The sequence below is a fragment of the Dryas octopetala genome, chromosome 8, assembly GCF_963921425.1.
Source record: "Dryas octopetala chromosome 8, drDryOcto1.1, whole genome shotgun sequence".
In the NCBI taxonomy this organism is placed as follows: domain Eukaryota; kingdom Viridiplantae; phylum Streptophyta; class Magnoliopsida; order Rosales; family Rosaceae; genus Dryas; species Dryas octopetala.
The window spans coordinates 17434993-17454460 of NC_141373.1; the positions used below are offsets into that span (position 1 = coordinate 17434993).

Below are 19468 nucleotides of genomic sequence, written 5' to 3' on the forward strand. Positions count from 1 at the left end.
ACGTTCCCGGTTGGCAAGAAAGACATGGGGAAGCAATTTCTCATGTTAGGATTAGCGTTCAGGACCTATTAAACCACATTTGGTGCAAAAAAAAAGCACGAAACGATCATTTCAGTGCATACTTGATCAAATTTCATGCTAATTGCACCAAAATGTTCCCGGTTGGAAATAGCATGGGTAAGCAATTTCTCACGTTAGGATTAGCGTTCTTGACTTATTGAACCATATTTGGTGTTGAGAGAGCACGAAAACGTCATTTTGGTGCATACTTGGTCCAATTTCTTCCAAGTTGCTCCAAAACGTTCCTGGTTCGCAAGAAAGACATGGGGAAGCACTTTCTTATGTTAGGATTAGTGTTCTTAATCGATTGAACCACATTTGTTGTTAAGAACGCACAAAAACGTCATTTCGGTGCAGACTTGGTCCAATTTCGTCTTAATTGCACCAAAATGTTCCCGGTTGGCTAGAAAGGCATGGAGAAGCACTTTCTCATGTTAGGACTAACGTTCTTGAACTATTGAACTAAATTTTTTGTCATAGTTGGTCCAATTTCTTCCAAATTACACCAAAACATTCTTGATTGGCAAGAAACACATGGAAAATTACTTTCTAAATTTAGGATTCGCGTTGTAGACCTACTGATGAGTGTGCATTTTGCATCATTTGATGATGCTAATTCTCTAACCTCTAGAACTCAAGACTTTTGTGTATGTTGTCATGTTTTTGTGTTTTTAGGTCAAATGAAGCATAAATAGGAAAAAGGAGCAAATGGAGCCATTTTGGGACATTTCCTGGTCAGACTAGGAAAAGAGCAGAAATCCTAGTCAAGAGGAAACATGAAGCCTAGAACCATCATTGTCAAGCCAGAAATGAGAAATCCTAATTGGAACAAGAATTCCTAGTTGAATTAGGAAATACCAGGGAAATGAGTCCTAATTATGCTAGGAATCACTAGGGCAATATGGTCATTATGAGAAGTTGAAATGGACAAGGAATCCTACATCTACGAGGAATCTTAGTGGGACTAGAAAATGTTGGTGAAAGTCAACTGAATCAAGTCAAGGTTCCATAAGCTTCTAAAAAGTATTGGACATCCATGGAATCAAGTGGGGTGAAGAAATGAATTTGAATCCAAGAGGGAGAGAGGGGCGAAATTGGAAGTCAAAGTCAATGATCAAGGGTCAACTATGCCATGTCATGAAGTCAAATAGGCGATGGCCTAGGAGAAGTCAAAGGGACAAGATGGTGAGGTGGCAGCCCATGCACACATGCATGCAGCCATGCGCCAACCCTAGCAGCCCATGCACAAGCCATGCAGCCTTAAAGCCCATCACGCCAAGTCTACAGTGGTAGCCCATGCGCATGTTTAAGTGAAACCCTAAAGGGCCATGTGCATGTGCATGTCACTTAAGTACATCTCATTCTCTCATAATTCAGGGATCCATTAGTTCACAAAATTTAGAAAGAAAGAGAGCAGCCGAAAGAGAGAGAGAGAGAGAGAGAGAGAGAGAGGGAGAGGGTGGCATGACAAGAGAGAGAAAGAGAGACCCCTGTGCCGCAAGCCCTAGCTCACCTTGCCGTGAGTCTCTTTTGCTTGTGTAGGTCTCTCTCTTCTCCTCTTCCTTGCCACAGCCCCCTCCCTTTGTGATGTTGATTTTTTTTTTTTGGAATTCTTGTTTCTTTTGTTTGATTCTAGTTAATTAGTTTAGTTAATTTGATTTTCATTATGGATTGAGATTTTATTTATATATTTCAGTTTTGTTTCTCCATTTAAATTATGTAGTAGTTTATGCTATCTTGCATGTTTAGCCATAGGTTGATTTTCAAATATGCCATGCTCTAAGAAATCGTTTATCCGTCTCTTGATGATTTGATTTAATGTTTGCACTTATCAAATTCTATTTATTTATTAGAACCCGCTTGCTAGCGGTATGCACTCTTTGACTGATCACCTTAGGGTAATTGTATCTAATTTATTTGTTAGCTTTAGATGTGAAATAGTCAAAGACACTAAATCATAAGTAACAAGGGAATAAAAAATTATTCTTGGTAATGGTTTTGTAGGACCTCTACAAGGAAATAATCAAAGCTTGTATGTTGTGCATGTTTGACGTTCTCATAATTCTTAATGACTCTTGCATGGGTAACAGCTGCCTTAGTTTATTACTAGGGAACATGTAAGTTAACTGAGTAAGGGAGGCCTAAGAAGCTCTTAATTATGTCTTAGGGGAACAATTGCGAGAAAGTAACTAGCCAAACCTTTTTAGGAGTCAAACTTTAATATGTTGTGTTTAAATTGATTTATTATTAGCCTTGGATGATTAGAGTATGCTTATTTGAATTGATGGCTGAATGCTTAACATTTCAAGATAGAGTAGTGTGTGCATGCGTGTGTTTCCAACTCCCAAACCCCCTGTTTAGTTATTCTAATTGATGAATTAAATTGATTTGTTGTTTATTAACCATTCTATGTGGGATCGACCTCGTGCTTGTATGCTTTGCTACTGTTGCGATTCGTTCACTTGCGAGTTGTTGAGTGTCCAATTTGCATCATTTTATGATACTAATTCCCTAACCTAGGGTGCAAGAACTCGATATTTTAGGTCTTGTTAGTTTGTTTTAGTGTTTTGTAGGTCAAATGAAGCAATGATGGAGAAAGAAGCTAAATGAGGCTATTTTGAGCTAAAAATGGAAAAAATGAGAAAAAGAATCTTGAGGAAATCTTCTAGAAGGATCTAGAATCTAGAAGGAATCTTTGAAGAATCTTAGACAAAATCTTTTGGGGAATCTTTTTGGTCAAGGTTGACTTTTGGTCAAAGTTAAAGGTCAATGGTCAACTATGCCACATCATCACATGACATGGACCACACATGCAGCCCATGCACTATGGGCCATGCGCATAACCCTAGCCCAAAGGACCAAGGCCATGCGCCTATTGCTGGCCCAAATGGAGGAAGCCCAAGTTGGGTTATCCAAGGTCCAAGAGCCCAAGTGTATGCCGCACCCACTCAGCTGATCCAAGGCCCAAGGAATGAATCCTTCATGCTTAAGGAAAATCTCACAAGATTCAGTCAATGATCACAAGGAATCCTAGTTGAAGAAGAAGTCAAAACCCTGGAAACTGGACACTAAATTTCGACAGTGATTCTGTATCTCTACAGATCGAATCAGGTATCATGCCATATATGGTTGGAAAGCTACGGATGTTAGCTTCGCAGGGAATTTTACGGATTTCGATTCCAAGTTGTGTAGCTCAAGATATAGCTATTTTAGTGGAGGTAGCGCAGAAGTTCCGCGAGCTGAAAAGGGAGTTACGCCCAAAAAGAGCCCAAATCAGCCCAAAGCCCAACTCTTTGCTGAAAACCCTAGCCTTGTAGGACAAGGAAAGCTTCACCTCCTCACTCCTATATAAGGGCCCCATTCTCTCATAATTCAGAACTCAATTTAATTTTAGCTTTGCAATACTTTTCAGATTTCTAGAGAGAGAGTAGTCGACATTAAGAGAGAGAAGAAGAGAGCCACTTTGCCGCAAGCCCTAGCTAACCCTAGCCGTCTCTCTCTTTCTCCTTCTTGTGCCGCAGCCCTCTCTATGTTTTTTCTTAATTTTCTATTATTTCAGTTGTTTAATTAGTTTAGTTATTTGTTCGACAATGGATTGAGAATTTATATATGTTATGTTTCTTTTGTTTCTCAATTTATTTATGAGTTAGTTTGATTGTTCTTGCATGTTAAGATTATGATGATATCCATATTATTTGATTCAATGTTGATTTATGGTTAATGAAATAAAGCCATGTGATTTTATGTGAAGTTTGCATGTGATTAATTCCTATTGTCTTGTTAAATTGATTCTAGTTGTTTTCATTCTTTGGCTGGCCACCTTAGGTATGTTTGCATCTAGTAAATGTTATGAAATTGAAAGATGATAATCAAGCTAATCAATTCAGTAGGTAACAAGAAGATAACCCAAGAACTTATCTTTGATAAATAGGTTTCATAGATGTCACCTAGATCGATAATCAAGATTCTATCATGCTCTATGTGTTTGCTGTTTCATAAGTTCTTAATGACTCTTGCATGGTTAACAGCTTAGGTAGACGATAATCAAGCTTCCTAGGAACATGTGAGTTAACTAGGTTAAGTAGCGATAATCAAGCTCTTAATTTATGAATAAGGAAAACATAGTTAGAGAGTGTCCGATAATCAAGGCCTTTCGGCTAGTGTTGATTGTTTTCTTAGAACAAATTAAATAACTCAATTCTAAGTATACTCGCAAGTGCACGAATCGCATCAATAGAAAAGCATGTAAATACGAGGTCGATCCCACGAGGAATGGTTAAATACACATCAAATCAATTTGATCTATCCACTAACACACACACGATATGGGAGGTTGTAAGTTGTGAAACGCACGCACACCACCAAACACTTGCACACACCCGATTGTCTTGCAATGCTAAGATATCCGAATCCATCACATATTAAAAGATAACAACTATTATGGTGACATGCAATTCAATGTAAACACACATAATTAAGTTTGCTAGCCGAAAGGCCTTGATTATCGGACACTCTCTAACTATGTTTTCCTTATTCATAAATCAAGAGCTTGATTATCGCTACTTAACCTAGTTAACTCACATGTTCCTAGGAAGCTTGATTATCGTCTACCTAAACTGTTAACCATGTAAGAGTCATTAAGAACTTACGAAAACAGCAAACACATAGAGCATGATAGAATCTTGATTATCGATCTAGATGACATCTATGAAACCTATTTATCAAAGATAAGTTCTTAGGTTATCTTCTTGTTACCTACTGAATTGATTAGCTTGATTATCACCTTTCAATTTCATAACAATTACTAGATGCAAACATACCTAAGGTGGCCAGCCAAAGAATGAAAACAACTAGAATCAATTTAACAAGACAATAGGAATTAATCACATGCAAACTTCACATAAAATCACATGGCTTTATTTCATTAACCATAAATCAACATTGAATCAAATAATATGGATATCATCATAATCTTAACATGCAAGAACAATCAAACTAACTGATAAATAAGTTGAGAAACAAAATAAACATAACATATATAAATTCTCAATCCATTGTTGAACAAATAACAAAACTAATTAAACAATTGAAATAACAGAAAATTAAGAAAAAGCATAGAGAGGGCTGCGGCACAAGAAGGAGAAAGAGAGAGACCACACAAGCTATTCCTCACGGCTAGGGTTAGCTATGGCTTGCGGCAAAGTGGCTCTCTTCTTCTCTCTCTTAATGTCGACTACTCTCTCTCTAGAAATCTGAAAAGTATTGCAAAACTAAAATTAAATTGTGTTTTCGAATTATGGGAGAATGGGGTCCTTATATAGGAGTGAGGAGGTGAAGCTTTCCTTTTCCCAAAAGGCTAGGGTTTTCTAATTTTCGGCCAAAAGTGGGCCTTGGGCTTATTTGGGCTCTTTTTGGGCGTAACTCCCTTTTCAGCTCGCGGAACTGCTGCGCTACCTTCACTAAAACGGCTATATCTTGAGTTATGCAACTCGGAATCGAAATCCGTAAAATTCCCTGCGAAGGTAACATCCGTAGCTTTCCAACCATATATGGCATGGCACCTGATTCGATCTGTAGAGGTACAGAATCACTGTCGAAATTCAAGTTCAATTTCCTAGGGTTTTGACTTCTTCTTCAACTAGGATTCCTTGTGATCTTTGACTGAATCTTGTGAGATTTTCCTTGAGCATGAAGGATTCATTCGTTGGGCCTTGGATTAGCTGAGTGGGTGCGGCATAGGCTTGGGCTCTTGGACCTTTGAATGGCACCACTTCGGCTTCCTCCATTTGGGCTAGCAATAGGCGCATGGCCTTGGTCCTTTGGGCTAGGGTTATGCGCATGGCCCTTAGTGCATGGGCTGCATGTGTGGTCCATGTCATGTGATGATGTGGCACGGTTGACCATTGACTTTGACCTTTGACCTTTGACTTTGACCAAAAGTCAACCTTGACCAAAAAGATTCTCCAAAAGATTTTGTCTAAGATTCTTCAAAGATTCCTTCCAGATTCCAGATCCTTCTAGAAGATTCCCTCAAGATTCTTTTTCTCATTTTTTCCATTTTTAGCTCAAAATAGCCTCATTTAGCTTCTTTCTCCATCATTGCTTCATTTAACCTACAAAACACTAAAACAAACTAACAAGACCTAAAATATCGAGTTCTTGCACTCTAGGTTAGGGAATTAATATCACAAAATGATGCAAATTGGACACTCAACACACCCCCAAACTTAGACTTTGCTAGACCTCGAGCAAGCAAAATAAAGAAAAGACTAAAAACTGACCCAACAAACTTTCCCAACAAATGATTTCATGAGTTTAGCCACCAATAATCATAGCAAAGCAAGGCATATAGGTTATGTAATCTTCTAATTCTAATACTGCTTCAACAACATACCTCACTCCTCTATTGTACATATAGACTATCCTTAACATAAACCCAAGTGTTAGATAAACAAGACTAAATGAACATAAACAACATAGATTGCACTCCAATCCTCACTAAGGCATACTCTCAACAATAAAGCACTCAGAAATTGGGTTGAATTGTGCACTCAAAATTATATGTGAGAGAATTTATGTAAACAAAAACAAATAGCTCACATATTGGCATTAAATAAAGGCACATTTGAAAGGAAGCAATGATCTCATGAAAGGAATATCAAAAACTTGAAATAGAATCAATCACTATAGGCTTCTCTTTCATCTAGACTCCACATTTTATACTACATTTCCCTTAAAATCAGATAGGGCTTTACTAAAGGTTGTAACGTAGGCTTATGGTAGGGATATGATATTGAAATGAAAGGATAATACAAAGGCTACAAACTATGGTTTTGCAACACAAAATAACACTTTCGAGGCATACCTTGCATATTTGCACTTCATAGCTTGAGCTTTAAACATTTGAGCACCTTTCATCATCATTTTTCTTTTCTTTTGAAACCGTCCCTTCTTTCTTTTTCTTTTTTTTCTTTTTTTTTTCGAAACTCTTCTTTTTTAGTTTTTCTTGGGTACGGCATACATTCTTTTCAGCACATTTCTCTTTCTTTTTGCTTTCAAGCTATACTTCAACATTTATTTTCAACCTCAAAGCCATAAAATCAATGCAAAACCATAGATAAAAGGTAAACAGGGTAGGGGTGTAACTCCCCCAAACTTAGGGTTAGGTATATAATGTGGATAACAAAGAAAAATGCTATAAGGCTCAAAAGGGGTAACTAGGGATAAAACACAAAAGGTTGACTTTTGGCTCTAGGTAACACAAACAAGGCCTAAAATCATCTCCTAAGATCTATGTAGTTATAGACATGTTTTGCATAAAATAAGAGAGAAGTTCTAGTTCAATGATTCAAATCATGTGTATTTCAAGCATTTGAACAAACGAATGAACAATGAGATCAAACAACGACTTAAATGACAAGAAAGGATTAGAGTATGTATAAACACACTCAAGAATTGAAGTACAGGGCTCAATAGCTCACTTAGGTCATATAAGTCTCCTCTATCATGCATATGTATCTCTAGTCATGCAAATCACAACTTAAGCTTATGAAAACAAGGCTTAATTACAAAGAATCATGAAATAGGTTATGAATCAACATTAGAAAAACAAGAACACATAACCTATATAATGAATGCTAAACATGCTTTTCAATGGCTATAAACAATTCATCAACTTGTTGGGGACTCTAAAACTGAAAGACTCAAAAAAACTTTATTTTAAAAACAATGTTGCAATAAAATTCTAAGGATCAATTACCTCATAAAGATGTAATGACACTTAGATGATTGCATTTTGATATGGGTTTGCCACCCTAATTGAAAACAAAAAAAAAATATATATTTTTTAAATTGCTCTAGAGGACCGGTCCTTAAAGGAGAGGACCGGACCTCCAGAGAGCATGGCTCTAGGAAGTGCACAGAAGGACCGGTCCCCAATGAGAAAGGACCGGACCTCTAGAAGCGAAGCTCCATTCCAGCTACAGAGAGGACCGGTCCTCACCTTTGAGGACCGGACCTCCAGAGAGGTCATCTTCTTCCAGCAGTGCAGAGGACCGGACCTCCAAGGAGAGGACCGAACCTCTGGGCCAAAATTTTGAAATTTTTTTCTAAAACCCTAGAAATCTAAGAACAAAAATGAAAGAACTTGCCTTTCCCCCCAAACTTAAATGACACATTGCCCTCAATGTGAAAGAAATAACATCCATGCATGCTCAATTAAGTGAAGGAAATAAAAAATATCCATAAACACACCAAAAAGAAATTAAAATTGCAATTGTCTCATAAAGCAAAGATAGATAGAAATTTGTTACTTGCATAAGCAAGCAATCGGCCTTCCTCTAGCTGCAAAGTCTCCTCGATCTCCTAGACTCGGCTTCTCCTCTTCTCTTCAAAAACTTGGGTTGCCTCCCAATCAGCGCTTGATTTTACGTCTTCAGCCAGACGTTGCCAATTCTACTACTCGCGTCCTCTCTTCCTTTTTCCTCCATTGGCCCTTGGTGTTATCAACCTCAAAATACTTGAAAATTTTCATTAACTCCTCTTTGTCTTCATCATACTCAACAAGGTCAGCATTTTGTGGGAGATCTTCAGTGACTTGAAACGCTTCAACTCGACCCAAGTGAGTAAAACACATCATCATAGTCTTTGACCTAAACTCCATCCCATTAGTGCATAGAAACGGCCTTCCAAGTATAAGTGAAGTGTCGCTTGCGATCCTTGGCACATCTAGCACCACAAAATCAGTAGGAGTAAGAAATCCTTTGCATTTGACTAACACGTCCACAAGAAAACCCACGGGCATAGCAGTAGTTGAGTTCCCAAAACCAATTTCAGCGTTAAAGTCTTGCAAATCAGCCTCTCTAAATCCAAGCTCACGGAACACACTCAAGGGCATGATATTGATTGCAGACCCATCATCCATCAAAGCCTTCTTGATCTCAAACTTCCCTATATTGCAAGATATGATGAATGGCCCAGGATTCTTCTTCTTCCTTGGGAGGTGAGTGAACAAATAATGCTTAATCTGATCTGAAACTTGCACTCCCTCATCTCTTACTCCTTTCTCAATTATTTTCAGCTCTTGCAAGGTTGATGGAAACTTATTGACATATTTTGGCATAGGGGGTGGCTCGGACTCACTTGAGTATTCCTCAACCATGCTTGGGTCCTCCTCCTCATCATCATCAGAAATCTCAATTACTTCTCTAGTTTCAATGACTTGGATTCTCCTTCCCCTCTTGACCTTCCTTGTAGTCCTAGTTATTGCATTGACATACTCAGCTCCTTTAGGATTGACTACCGGTTGGCTAGGTAACTTGCCTTGCTCTCTTTGCCCCAAAGCATTAGCAATCTGTCCCAATTGCACCTCCAAACTCGCAATAACCTTAGAGTTGGCTTGAAGTTGTTGCTCAGTCCTCTGCATAAAAGTACTAGTGCTTTGAGCAAGGGCTGTAGTACTTTGAGCAATTTGAGCAATTTTATCCTCCAAAGAAGTCCTATCGGCATTAGGGTGCACATAGGGCCGAAAACTCTGATTACCATTCCCTTGTTGCCCACTATTGCTTCCACTTGCTTGTTGACCATTATTGCTCCACCTAAAATTGGGATGGTTCCTCCATCCAGGATTGTAAGAATTTGAATATGGATCGTTCAGCTCCCTTTTGAAGTTCCCAACTTGATTCACTTGCTCCATGTTACACTCTTGATCATTCTCACTTACTTTCTCTTGTGCAAGGGCCAAATGCTTAACTATTGTCTTGATTTCGGCAATCTCCTTTTCTATGGCATTTGGTACAGCTGCAACCCCATACACTCCTCTTTTTGACGTTCCCCTAGTGCGATTAAAGTTCCATTGCTGCGAATTCAGTGCCAATGACTCAAATAATTCCTTAGCCTCCTCGTTGGTCTTGGCCATAAATGATCCTCCACATGCGGCATCAACCATTGATTGGTCCCTCTCCAACAATCCTTGATAAAAGCAACTCATCAAGTACCATGGCTCAAAGTTATGATGGGGACAAATATTCAGAAACTCATTGAAGCACTCCCATGTCTCATGAAACGGTTCATCAGCCCTTTGTACAAACCCAAGAATTCTTTCCTAATCTCATTCGTCTTGGCAGCGGGAAAGAACTTCTTCAAGAACTTGTCAGAAAGGTCATCCCATGTCGAGATGGATGCACTTGGAAGCGAAAATAACCACTTCTTGGCCTTGTCCTTCAACGAAAACGGAAACAACCTAAGGCGATACTGATTCTCATCAATCCCCCTATGCTTGGCAGTCTCACTCACCCCTCGGAATTCCTTCAAGTGGTGGATTGGATCCTCCCCATCTAGTCCATGAAAGCTCGGCAAGAGATGGATTGTCCCACTCTTGATCTCAAAATCATTGGTCACGGGAGCATAGCTGATGAGTGTTCATTTTACGCTATTTTATGATACTAACTCCCTAACCTAGAGTGTTAGAACTCGATCTTTTTGTGTCTGTTGTCTTGTTTTTATGTTTTTAGGTCGAATGAAGCATAAATAGGAAATAGGAGCAGATGAAGCCGTTTTGGGACATTTCCTGGTCAAACTAGGAAAATGGGTCAATTCCTGGTCAAACCAGGAAAAGAGCTGAAATCCTAGTCAAATGAGGATTCCTAGTCACACTAGGAAACATCAAGTCCAGAACCATCATTGTCGAGCCAGAAATGAGAAATCTTGATTGGAACAGGAATTCCTGGTTGAACTAGGAAACCTAACCCTACTAGGGAAAAGAGTCCTAATGACACTAGGAGACTCCAGGGGCAATATGGTCATTACGAGAAGTCAAAATGGATAAGGAATCTTTCATTTACAAGAAATCCTAGTTGGATTAGGAAATGTTGGTCAAAGTCAACTCAATCAAGTCAAGGTTCCAGAAGCTTCTAGAAGGTGGTGGACATCCATGTAATCAAATGGAGGGAAGAAATGAATTCGAATCCAAGAAGGAGAGAGGGGTAAAATTGGAAGTCAAAGTCAATGGTCAAGGGTCAACCATATCATGTCATGAAGTCAATTGGGCTTTGGGCCTAGGTGAAGTCGAAATCCACAAGAATGGTGAGGTGGCAGCCCAACACATTATTTGCATGCTTGCAGCCCGTTCAGCCCAAGTCATACAGCCATGCGCAAGCCATGCATTCCTAAAACCCATCACGTCACTTGCTTGTTGCAGCCAGCCCATGTTTTTTTAAAGGAAACCCTAGCCCATCACGCCTACAAAGAGAAAGCCCAAGGAATCCTAGCTGAAAAAGAAGTCAAAACCCTGAAAAATAGAGCACCAATTTCGACAGCAATTCTTTAATTCTCCAGAACGAATCAGGTAGCATGCCATATATGGTTGGAAATATACGGATGTTAGCTTCGCAGGGAATTTTACGGATTTCCATTCTGAGTTTTCTAGCTCAAGATATGGTCGTTTTAGTGGAGGTAGCGCAGCAGTTCCGCGAGCTGAAAACGGAGTTACGCCCAAAAAGAGTCCAAATCAGCCCAAGGCCCATGTTTGGCCGAAAATTATAAGTCTTGGTGTGCAAAGAATGCACTTATCCCACATTGAAGAGAAAGAGAAATCTCAGCCCCACTCTCCTATATAAATACATCTTTATAACTCAAGGAGAGGGAACTCTCTCTGAAATTTCAGAAACCCTAGCCTAGTCTCTCTCTCTTCTTGCCGCACACCCTAGCCTCCTTTCTTTCTCTTTCTTTTCTCACGCACCCTAGGAACCCTAGCAGCCCCCATTATTTCTCTTCCCTTGCCACAGCCACCATCATCTCTCTTTCTTTATTTTTCTGCTGAACCGAAGGAGGAGGAAGAAGTCGAGCTGCTGCCACCTTGTGCCGCCGCTGCCACCTTGTGCCGCTGCCACCTTGTGCCGCTGCTGCCACCTTGTGCCGCCGCTGTTGCCACTCTCTAGGGATGTTCTTTTATTTTTGTTTTGGTATTCTTATTTCTTTTGTTTGATTCTAGTTTTTAATTGTTTTGTTTAATTAGTTTGCTTTCCAACATGGATTGGGAATTTATTTATATTATTATGATTTTCTTTTCTATTTTAATTATGTAGGTTTATTTATTCTATCTTGCATGTTAGTTGTAGGTTGATTATTGGATTTGCATGCTTTAACAAATCGTTTATCCGTCTCTTGGTCTGTTAGTTTGATGTTTGCACGTATTAAATTTCCACTATCTATTAGAACCCGTCACTAGTTGTTTGCATCCTTTGACTGGCCACCTTAGGGTAATTGCATCTAGTTTAATTGTTAGGTTTAGCTGTGAAATAGTCAAAGACACTAAACCACAAGTAACAAGGGAATAAGGGATTATTCTTGGTAGTGGGGTTGGGCGACCTCTATAAGGAAATAGTCAAAGCTTATATGTTGTGCATGTTTGACGTTCTCATAAAACTTAATGACTCCTGCATGGGTAACAGCTGCCTTAGCTTGAACTAGGGAACATGTAGGTTAACTGGCTAAGGAAGGCCCAAGAAGCTCTTAGTTTATGCATTAAGAGAACAATTGCGAGAAAGTAACTAGCCAAACCTTTTTAGCAGTCAAACTTTAATATGTTGTGTTCAAATTAACTGTCATTAGCCTTGGATGGTTATTGCATGCGTATCTGATTTGAAACTGAAAACTTAACATTGCAAGATAGAATAAAGGGTGTGTGCGTGTGGTGATGTGTGCGTGTGTTTCCATCTTCCAAAACCCCCCATTTAGTTATTCTATTGATTAATTGAATTGATTTGTTGTGTATTAACCATTCCCTGTGGGATCGACCTCGTGCTTGTACGCTTTGCTACTGATGCGATTCGTGCACTTGCGAGTAAACTTAGAATGAGATAATTGTTTATTTTGTTCTAAGAAAACATTCAACAATAGCTAATGCATGACGGCTGCGTGGGCAGAGATGGTGATGAAAAGTAACTCAAAGGGCGGCTTGGGTTGACTTCCTCCTCATTGTGATCAGCCATGTCTTCCGAATCTGAACTGACAATACTAGGGCTACATACACGCTTTCTTGATGCTATGAGAGCTTGTGCTAGGGCTTCTTCGTATCTACTTTCAAAGTTAGAACTCATAAACAAGTACCTACACAAGGACAGCCACGAATTAGTATATAAAGAAAAACACTTGTGAAGAAATTGGCATTTATTAAATCCTAAAAAAAACTAACATAAAGAAAATCCTATTCTAACTTAATTACAATGACAAATCAAACTAATTCAATGATATTTAGCACCATTCCCCGGCAACGGCGCCAAAAACTTGTTGATTGTTTTCTTAGAACAAATTAAATAACTCAATTCTAAGTATACTCGCAAGTGCACGAATCGTATCAATAGCAAAGCATGTAAATACGAGGTCGATCCCACGAGGAATGGTTAAATACACATCAAATCAATTTGATCTATCCACTAACACACACACACGATATGGGGGGTTGTAAGTTGTGAAACGCACGCACACCACCAAACACACGCACACACCCGATTGTCTTGCAATGCTAAGATATCCGAATCCATCACATATTAAAAGATAACAACTATTATGGTGACATGCTATTCAATGTAAACACACATAATTAAGTTTTCTAGCCGAAAGGCCTTGATTATCGGACACTCTCTAACTATGTTTTCCTTATTCATAAATCAACAGCTTGATTATCGCTACTTAACCTAGTTAACTCACATGTTCCTAGGAAGCTTGATTATCGTCTACCTAAACTGTTAACCATGTAAGAGTCATTAAGGACTTACGAAAACAGCAAACACATAGAGCATGATAGAATCTTGATTATCGATCTAGATGACATCTATGAAACCTATTTATCAAAGATAAGTGACAGGACCGCCCCCGGATTCCACCCTGAAACCCGGAGAGGTCCTGCGGGAATCCAAATTCAAGGAAAATCCTACCGAAAATTCGGCAGAACCTCCCCTGAAAATGGACTAACCCAGAAATTTCAAACCTGTAGAAAAGCACTTCTAATCATCAACCACCTCTACCACAACCAAATAGGGTCTCAGACCCAACATTTTAAAATAGAAACCATTTTACAAAGCTAGAATAACGCCTACAGGGTTGGAGTAAGGATATGGACGCAAATGCCTCGACGTTATTGGCTCGACCTCCACCAAAGCTACTACCTGGGGGGAACAATGTAAGACAAAACAAAGAAACTGTGAGATAGGCTCAGTGAGTGGACAGTTAAACGGAAATGAAAATCATAGTTTGAATACTTTTTTCAGAAAAACCCTTTTAACCACATTTAACGCTTAAACCTTACGATGTCCTTTGAAATCCCCCAAATTTTTAAAATCATAAAGTTTATTTAAACTTAAGAAATCCCATAAAACAATATATATTTCTTAAAACAAACAAACTAAAAAAAACATCGTAACAACAACCTTGATAAAATTCAAAAGAATCCCTCATTTAAAATCATATTTAATAATTTCTGAAAATAACCAAATTCATTTTCCACCATGCTATATACCCTGAATAATCCTGGCCATACACCTGTGCGGAATTCCTGCATCGCACAGGCAGGCAATATCCTGGCCATACACACGCGTGGAGTGAAATCCAACACGTGCAGGCAATATCCTGGCCATACACACGCGTGGAGTAAATGTAAGACCCCGTATTTTTCAAAGATTTATTTTAAATGTTTTGAGAATTTATTTTAAGGATTTTGGGAGTTTATTTAGAATTTAAAGAGGTTTTGGATTAATTTTTAAAATTTTGTGTTAAATTGGGCGCGACAAAAAGTTGACTTTTAAAACTAGTGGCCTTTTGCCTTGGACTTTGGGCACGTTGGAAAGGTTTCGATCCCACGAGTTCGTAGACACGCGGCATGCATCGATTGGAGTTATGGTTTGAAAGTTACGAGCTTTTGAAGTAAAGGGCAAATTTGTAATTTTTACGAAAGTGGTTTAAAAACCCAAAATTTCAGATTTTTATAACAAACACTCTCTCTCTCTCCGCGCGTCTGCCTCTCTCTCGCCCCTCACCCTCGCCGTTCCTGCCACCGGCGCGTGTCGGCGCGTCCGGCGGCAGTTGGGCTGGGTGTTTAGCCCATGCTGCTCGCCTCCCTCCTCTCTCTCTCCCAGTGGCCTTCATTTTTCCGGCCGATCATCCACGACGGAGAAACGACGCAAAACAGGGCCGAGCCTCTCGTCGGCGATCTCGCATTTTCCGGCCAAATCGCGGCGCTGGACCACCTGGGTTCTCTTTCCCAGGCCACAGCGAGTCTCCCAGTGTTTACCCCATGCTCCGATGACCTCAAACGGCGGTGGATCGAAGATGGTTGTCCGATCGTCTTCTCCGGCCAGTTTCGGCCATTTCCGGCGAGAATTGGCTGTCGACCCAGGTATCGTTTTGGCTCCTCTCGACGTCTCCTTCGTGTCTGAGTACTTAGTTTGACCCATTTGTGATTCGATTTCGATGCCCCTATTTTGCAGCCGCGGCCACTGTAGCTCCGCCTTGTGTGGCGGCGACTTTGGTGGTTTTTCTCGATCGTTGTGCCTCTTCGGAAACTCCTGGAGTCTTTTCAAGGTTCGTCGTTGTTTTTGGTGTGAATTTGTGTGTTGTTTGGGGTGGGGCAGCCACCGTGTGTGGTGGCGGCCGCCCGTTTCGGTCGTTCAGTGGCCCAATTGTGTTTCTGAATTGTATTTATGGATTGCCTGGTCTTAACAGGTACACGGGCTTGGGAAATCTCATTCCCGATGCCGTTATGTTGCCGGATTTGAGATCCGAGCAAAGGAGCCAAGAAGGGCGTTTCGGTCTTTTCGCGTGGTTAGACTGTGAGTGAAATTAGATAGTCTATTTCGTTGCTTTGTGTGCTTGTGTGCATTTGTTTGCTAGGATTTGATTTGACTAGGACTGGGTAAGTCTAGGCTTGAATCTTGAGGATGGAATTGATGAATGATTTATGCATTGAGGTTATGAGTTAGGATGTGAACGATTCGAGATTGAGGTTAATAGTTGACGTTTAGGCAATTGATTTGCCAGAATGAGGATTATTATTTATTGATGGGATTTAAGATGTGAATTTGAGGAACTATATTTATCTTGATGCTTGAATATTTGTTGATGAATTTGTGATGTGATTGAGTAATTATGGATACTCTTGTGGATTATTTTGAGTATGGAAATTGAGGATATTATTAAGGTTAATTATTTCGTTATTTCACTCATACGAGCTCTAGTGAGCTTACCGGGTTATTTGTTCGAATGACCCGGTGTACCATGGATATGGTGCAGTGTGGTTATTGGTGTTTTGCAGGTTAAGCAGGCTGAGGAGGCAGTGAGGAGAAGACGAGGCAGTGGGACTTATTTTAATTTTGATTTAACTGATTTTATACAGTCAATTTTACATAAATGTTTTGGGCTCACACTCTGATTTATTAACGTATTTATTTATTATATTAAGTGCATGGCTCATTCTTTGAAAAGAGGTTTAAATGTCAAGGTTTCAGTGCATTTATGGGCCCGAGGTTCGGGGTGTTACAGTAAATCCAACACGTGCAGGCAATATCCTGGCCATACACACGTGTGAATAAATCAGCACGTGCAGGCAATCCTGGTCATACGTGCACGCAGAGCAGCCCCCAAAGGGCGAGGCATCCCGACACACGGCCCAAAGCCTATATGTGCATCGTGATGGGTCCCAAAGACCTATTAAATCTGATAACCTGTAGGGTACTGCAAAGGGTGGTTTTGAAAACCAATAACTCAAAAACACATAATGCAAATCTCAAATCCTTTAATTTTTCTTCCAAAACTCTTCTTAACAAAACCAAACTCATCAACTCGCTAAAACTAGTATGAAAATATATGGTTTTAAAACTTATTTATGAACACAGTTGAAATTCGAAATCCATCACCATTGATCAAATCCCAAATTAAAATCAACATCACGGAATAATTAAAATGATACAATTTTCATTACTTATTAAGGATTAAACAACCAACTCAAAGATTTTTATTTCTCAAACAATAATTAGAAATCAAGTATAAATTAAATTATAAACTTCCATAAACATTTTCAAAAATAAAAGTTAGTCCACTCACAGTGGTAGCCCTAGCTTCGATCCTCCGCCGGATCGTCACGAACCACGGTCGTGTCGCCTATAACACAACGATAAAATATGAAATTAGTCTCGACTCCAATACGTTTAGAGTGTGTATAAAACCTAAGCGTCCCACCCGACTCTCGCTTAAACAACAATTAATAACTACTCTTCTTAATCCATTAACGTCCTCTCATTTCCCTGAAAACTTCCCGGCTCAACTCAACATCACCCACACTTCCCAAAACCAGTCATAAACTTAAAAAGGAACCTGCGTATGGCTTATCTCGATCAGGGAAATCGTCCTAGAGTGATTTCAGTATCAGCGAAGTCTCAAATTACAGTCCGAAACACCTTTCGGTTTCTCCAATCACTTCCAACATAACCAAGTCCAACAACCAATCTAAAATAGGCTCTAAGATAAACATACATCCAAAAGGTGACTGTAGGGGTCGAGGTCACCACGGGTGCCGCCCAAAGCGGCGGCTCTAAAACCAATTTAACCTAAAATGCCCTTTTTCCCTTAAACCCACACAAAAATCTCAAGGATTTGAGGTGAAAAATTGACTGAAAATGAAGAGGAAGGCCGGCGGTCTGTGTGGCTTTTCTGAGCAGAACCAGCGTGCAGGGGGGCTGGGTTGGCTGGAGGAAGGCCGGGCTGAGCTAGTCGGCGTCGGGGGAAGCTCGCCGGAGGTTGGCGACTGCGAGGGGAGGCCGGAGTTGATGGCCGGTGCTCCGCACAGAGGGAGAGAGTAGAGAGAGAACACGGGGAGAGTGAGAACGAAGAGAGAGAGTAGGCTGGAATGGGGTGGTCGGCGCCTGGGGGTGTGCTCGCCGGAGGTCGAGGCCGGCAGGGTGGCCGCCGATGGTGAGTGGGGGTGGCTGGGGTCGTGGCGCAGAGGAAGGTGCAGGGGGTGGAGAGTGGGTACCGGGGAGAGAGAGAGAAATAAAGGGAGAGAGATGTTTGTAGAAGATTCTAGAGAGTGAGAGAAAAATCAGAAAAATTTTCTGATTTTTGGGTATTTAAAACCCACTTTTATAAATTTACAAAATTGCCCCTCACTTCACATGTCCGTATCTTTCAGACCGTAACTTGAATTGGCGCGTGCCGCGTGTCTATGAAATCGTGAGTCCGAAACCTATCTAACGGACCCGAAGTCAAAATCGAATTCTCATTCTTTTTAAAAGTCAACTTTTGGTCAAGCTTAAATTAAAACAAAAATAAATAAATCAAAACCCTTTTTATTTTCCAAATAAATATCAAAATCTTTAAAATTCAATTCCACATCCTTAAAAAATCTCTTAAAACATATTTAAATAAAAATTTAAATTTCTAGTGAAAATTTGGGTCGGGTTGTTACAACCTTCCCCCCTTAAAAAAATTTCGTCCTCGAAATTTAGTAGAAAACTTAAATTTAAGTGAATTGTAGTTGCAACTTCTCATCACCCATCAAATCAAACCTCCTTTTAGCAACCATAAGTAAAAAAAATATGCGTGACTTTGGCATTTCCTTCCGTTTCAAGAAAACCAAGGAGATTTAAACTCAGGAAATCGCTCCATAACGAACCTAAATAATTTAAGCCTCAAAATAAAAACTTGAAAATGTGATAGAAATGCCAAACCCTAAATAAAGTTTTCAAGAATAAAATCATTACGAAGTAAATTAATTTAAAACCTTTAAATCATTTGAAAACCACTCTAACTCACGAATCGAGAAAGTTCATCTTTTATCGTCAATCAAAACGAGAATACGTGATACGCAAAGTGTGTGTGTGTCCCATAGTCTATAAAAATATTGTATTATGCCCAGAGATGGATAACGTACCCATGATGACATCCGGTGAAGCCAAAGCGTCCTGCTGCGTCACGGTGAAGACTCTGCCCTGGACTCTGGGGCGTCCTGGCTGACCCCTCTGTTGTCCTCCACCTCTACTGCCATGGCTGGACTGGGCACCATTACTAGACGTAGCACCCGCAGTCTCCACTGCTCTCTGTCCCTGAATTTGGGCCCTTAAAGTCTGTCCCTGATGGGGGGCCGATCCCGAAGATCCTCCATCACCCGATTGTAGCATCGAGCACTCCCTCATAAAATGGCCCGTCTGTCCACAATGATAACACCCAGGGCTGCCCATATGACACATCCCATCGTGATATCTGCCATAAGAACTACACAGAGGACGACCTGTCCCACGAATCCGACTACCCTGAGATCCACTCAATCGTGCTGTGCTACGAGCTGAGCTACCCGCTGACTAATAACCGGAATTATGACTGTGTCCAGAACCTCGACTACCCCCTGAGTCATGTCTAGCTC

At 40.1% G+C, this 19468-nt stretch overlaps 1 protein-coding gene and 1 non-coding gene across 2 annotated transcripts; one reads left to right on the forward strand and one right to left on the reverse strand.

The window, feature by feature from the left end:
- Window positions 1-8494: 8494 nt before the first annotated feature.
- On the reverse strand, window positions 8495-10006 carry LOC147277699 (uncharacterized). Its single transcript, XM_086255696.1, has one exon. The coding sequence runs from the start codon at window positions 10004-10006 to the stop codon at window positions 8495-8497; it is 1512 nt and encodes a 503-aa protein (XP_086111822.1).
- Window positions 10007-10064: 58 nt separating this feature from the next.
- LOC147277700 (small nucleolar RNA R71) lies at window positions 10065-10170 on the forward strand. Its single transcript, XR_015124127.1, has one exon. It is a non-coding gene; the product is annotated as a small nucleolar RNA R71 (small nucleolar RNA).
- Window positions 10171-19468: the final 9298 nt, after the last annotated feature.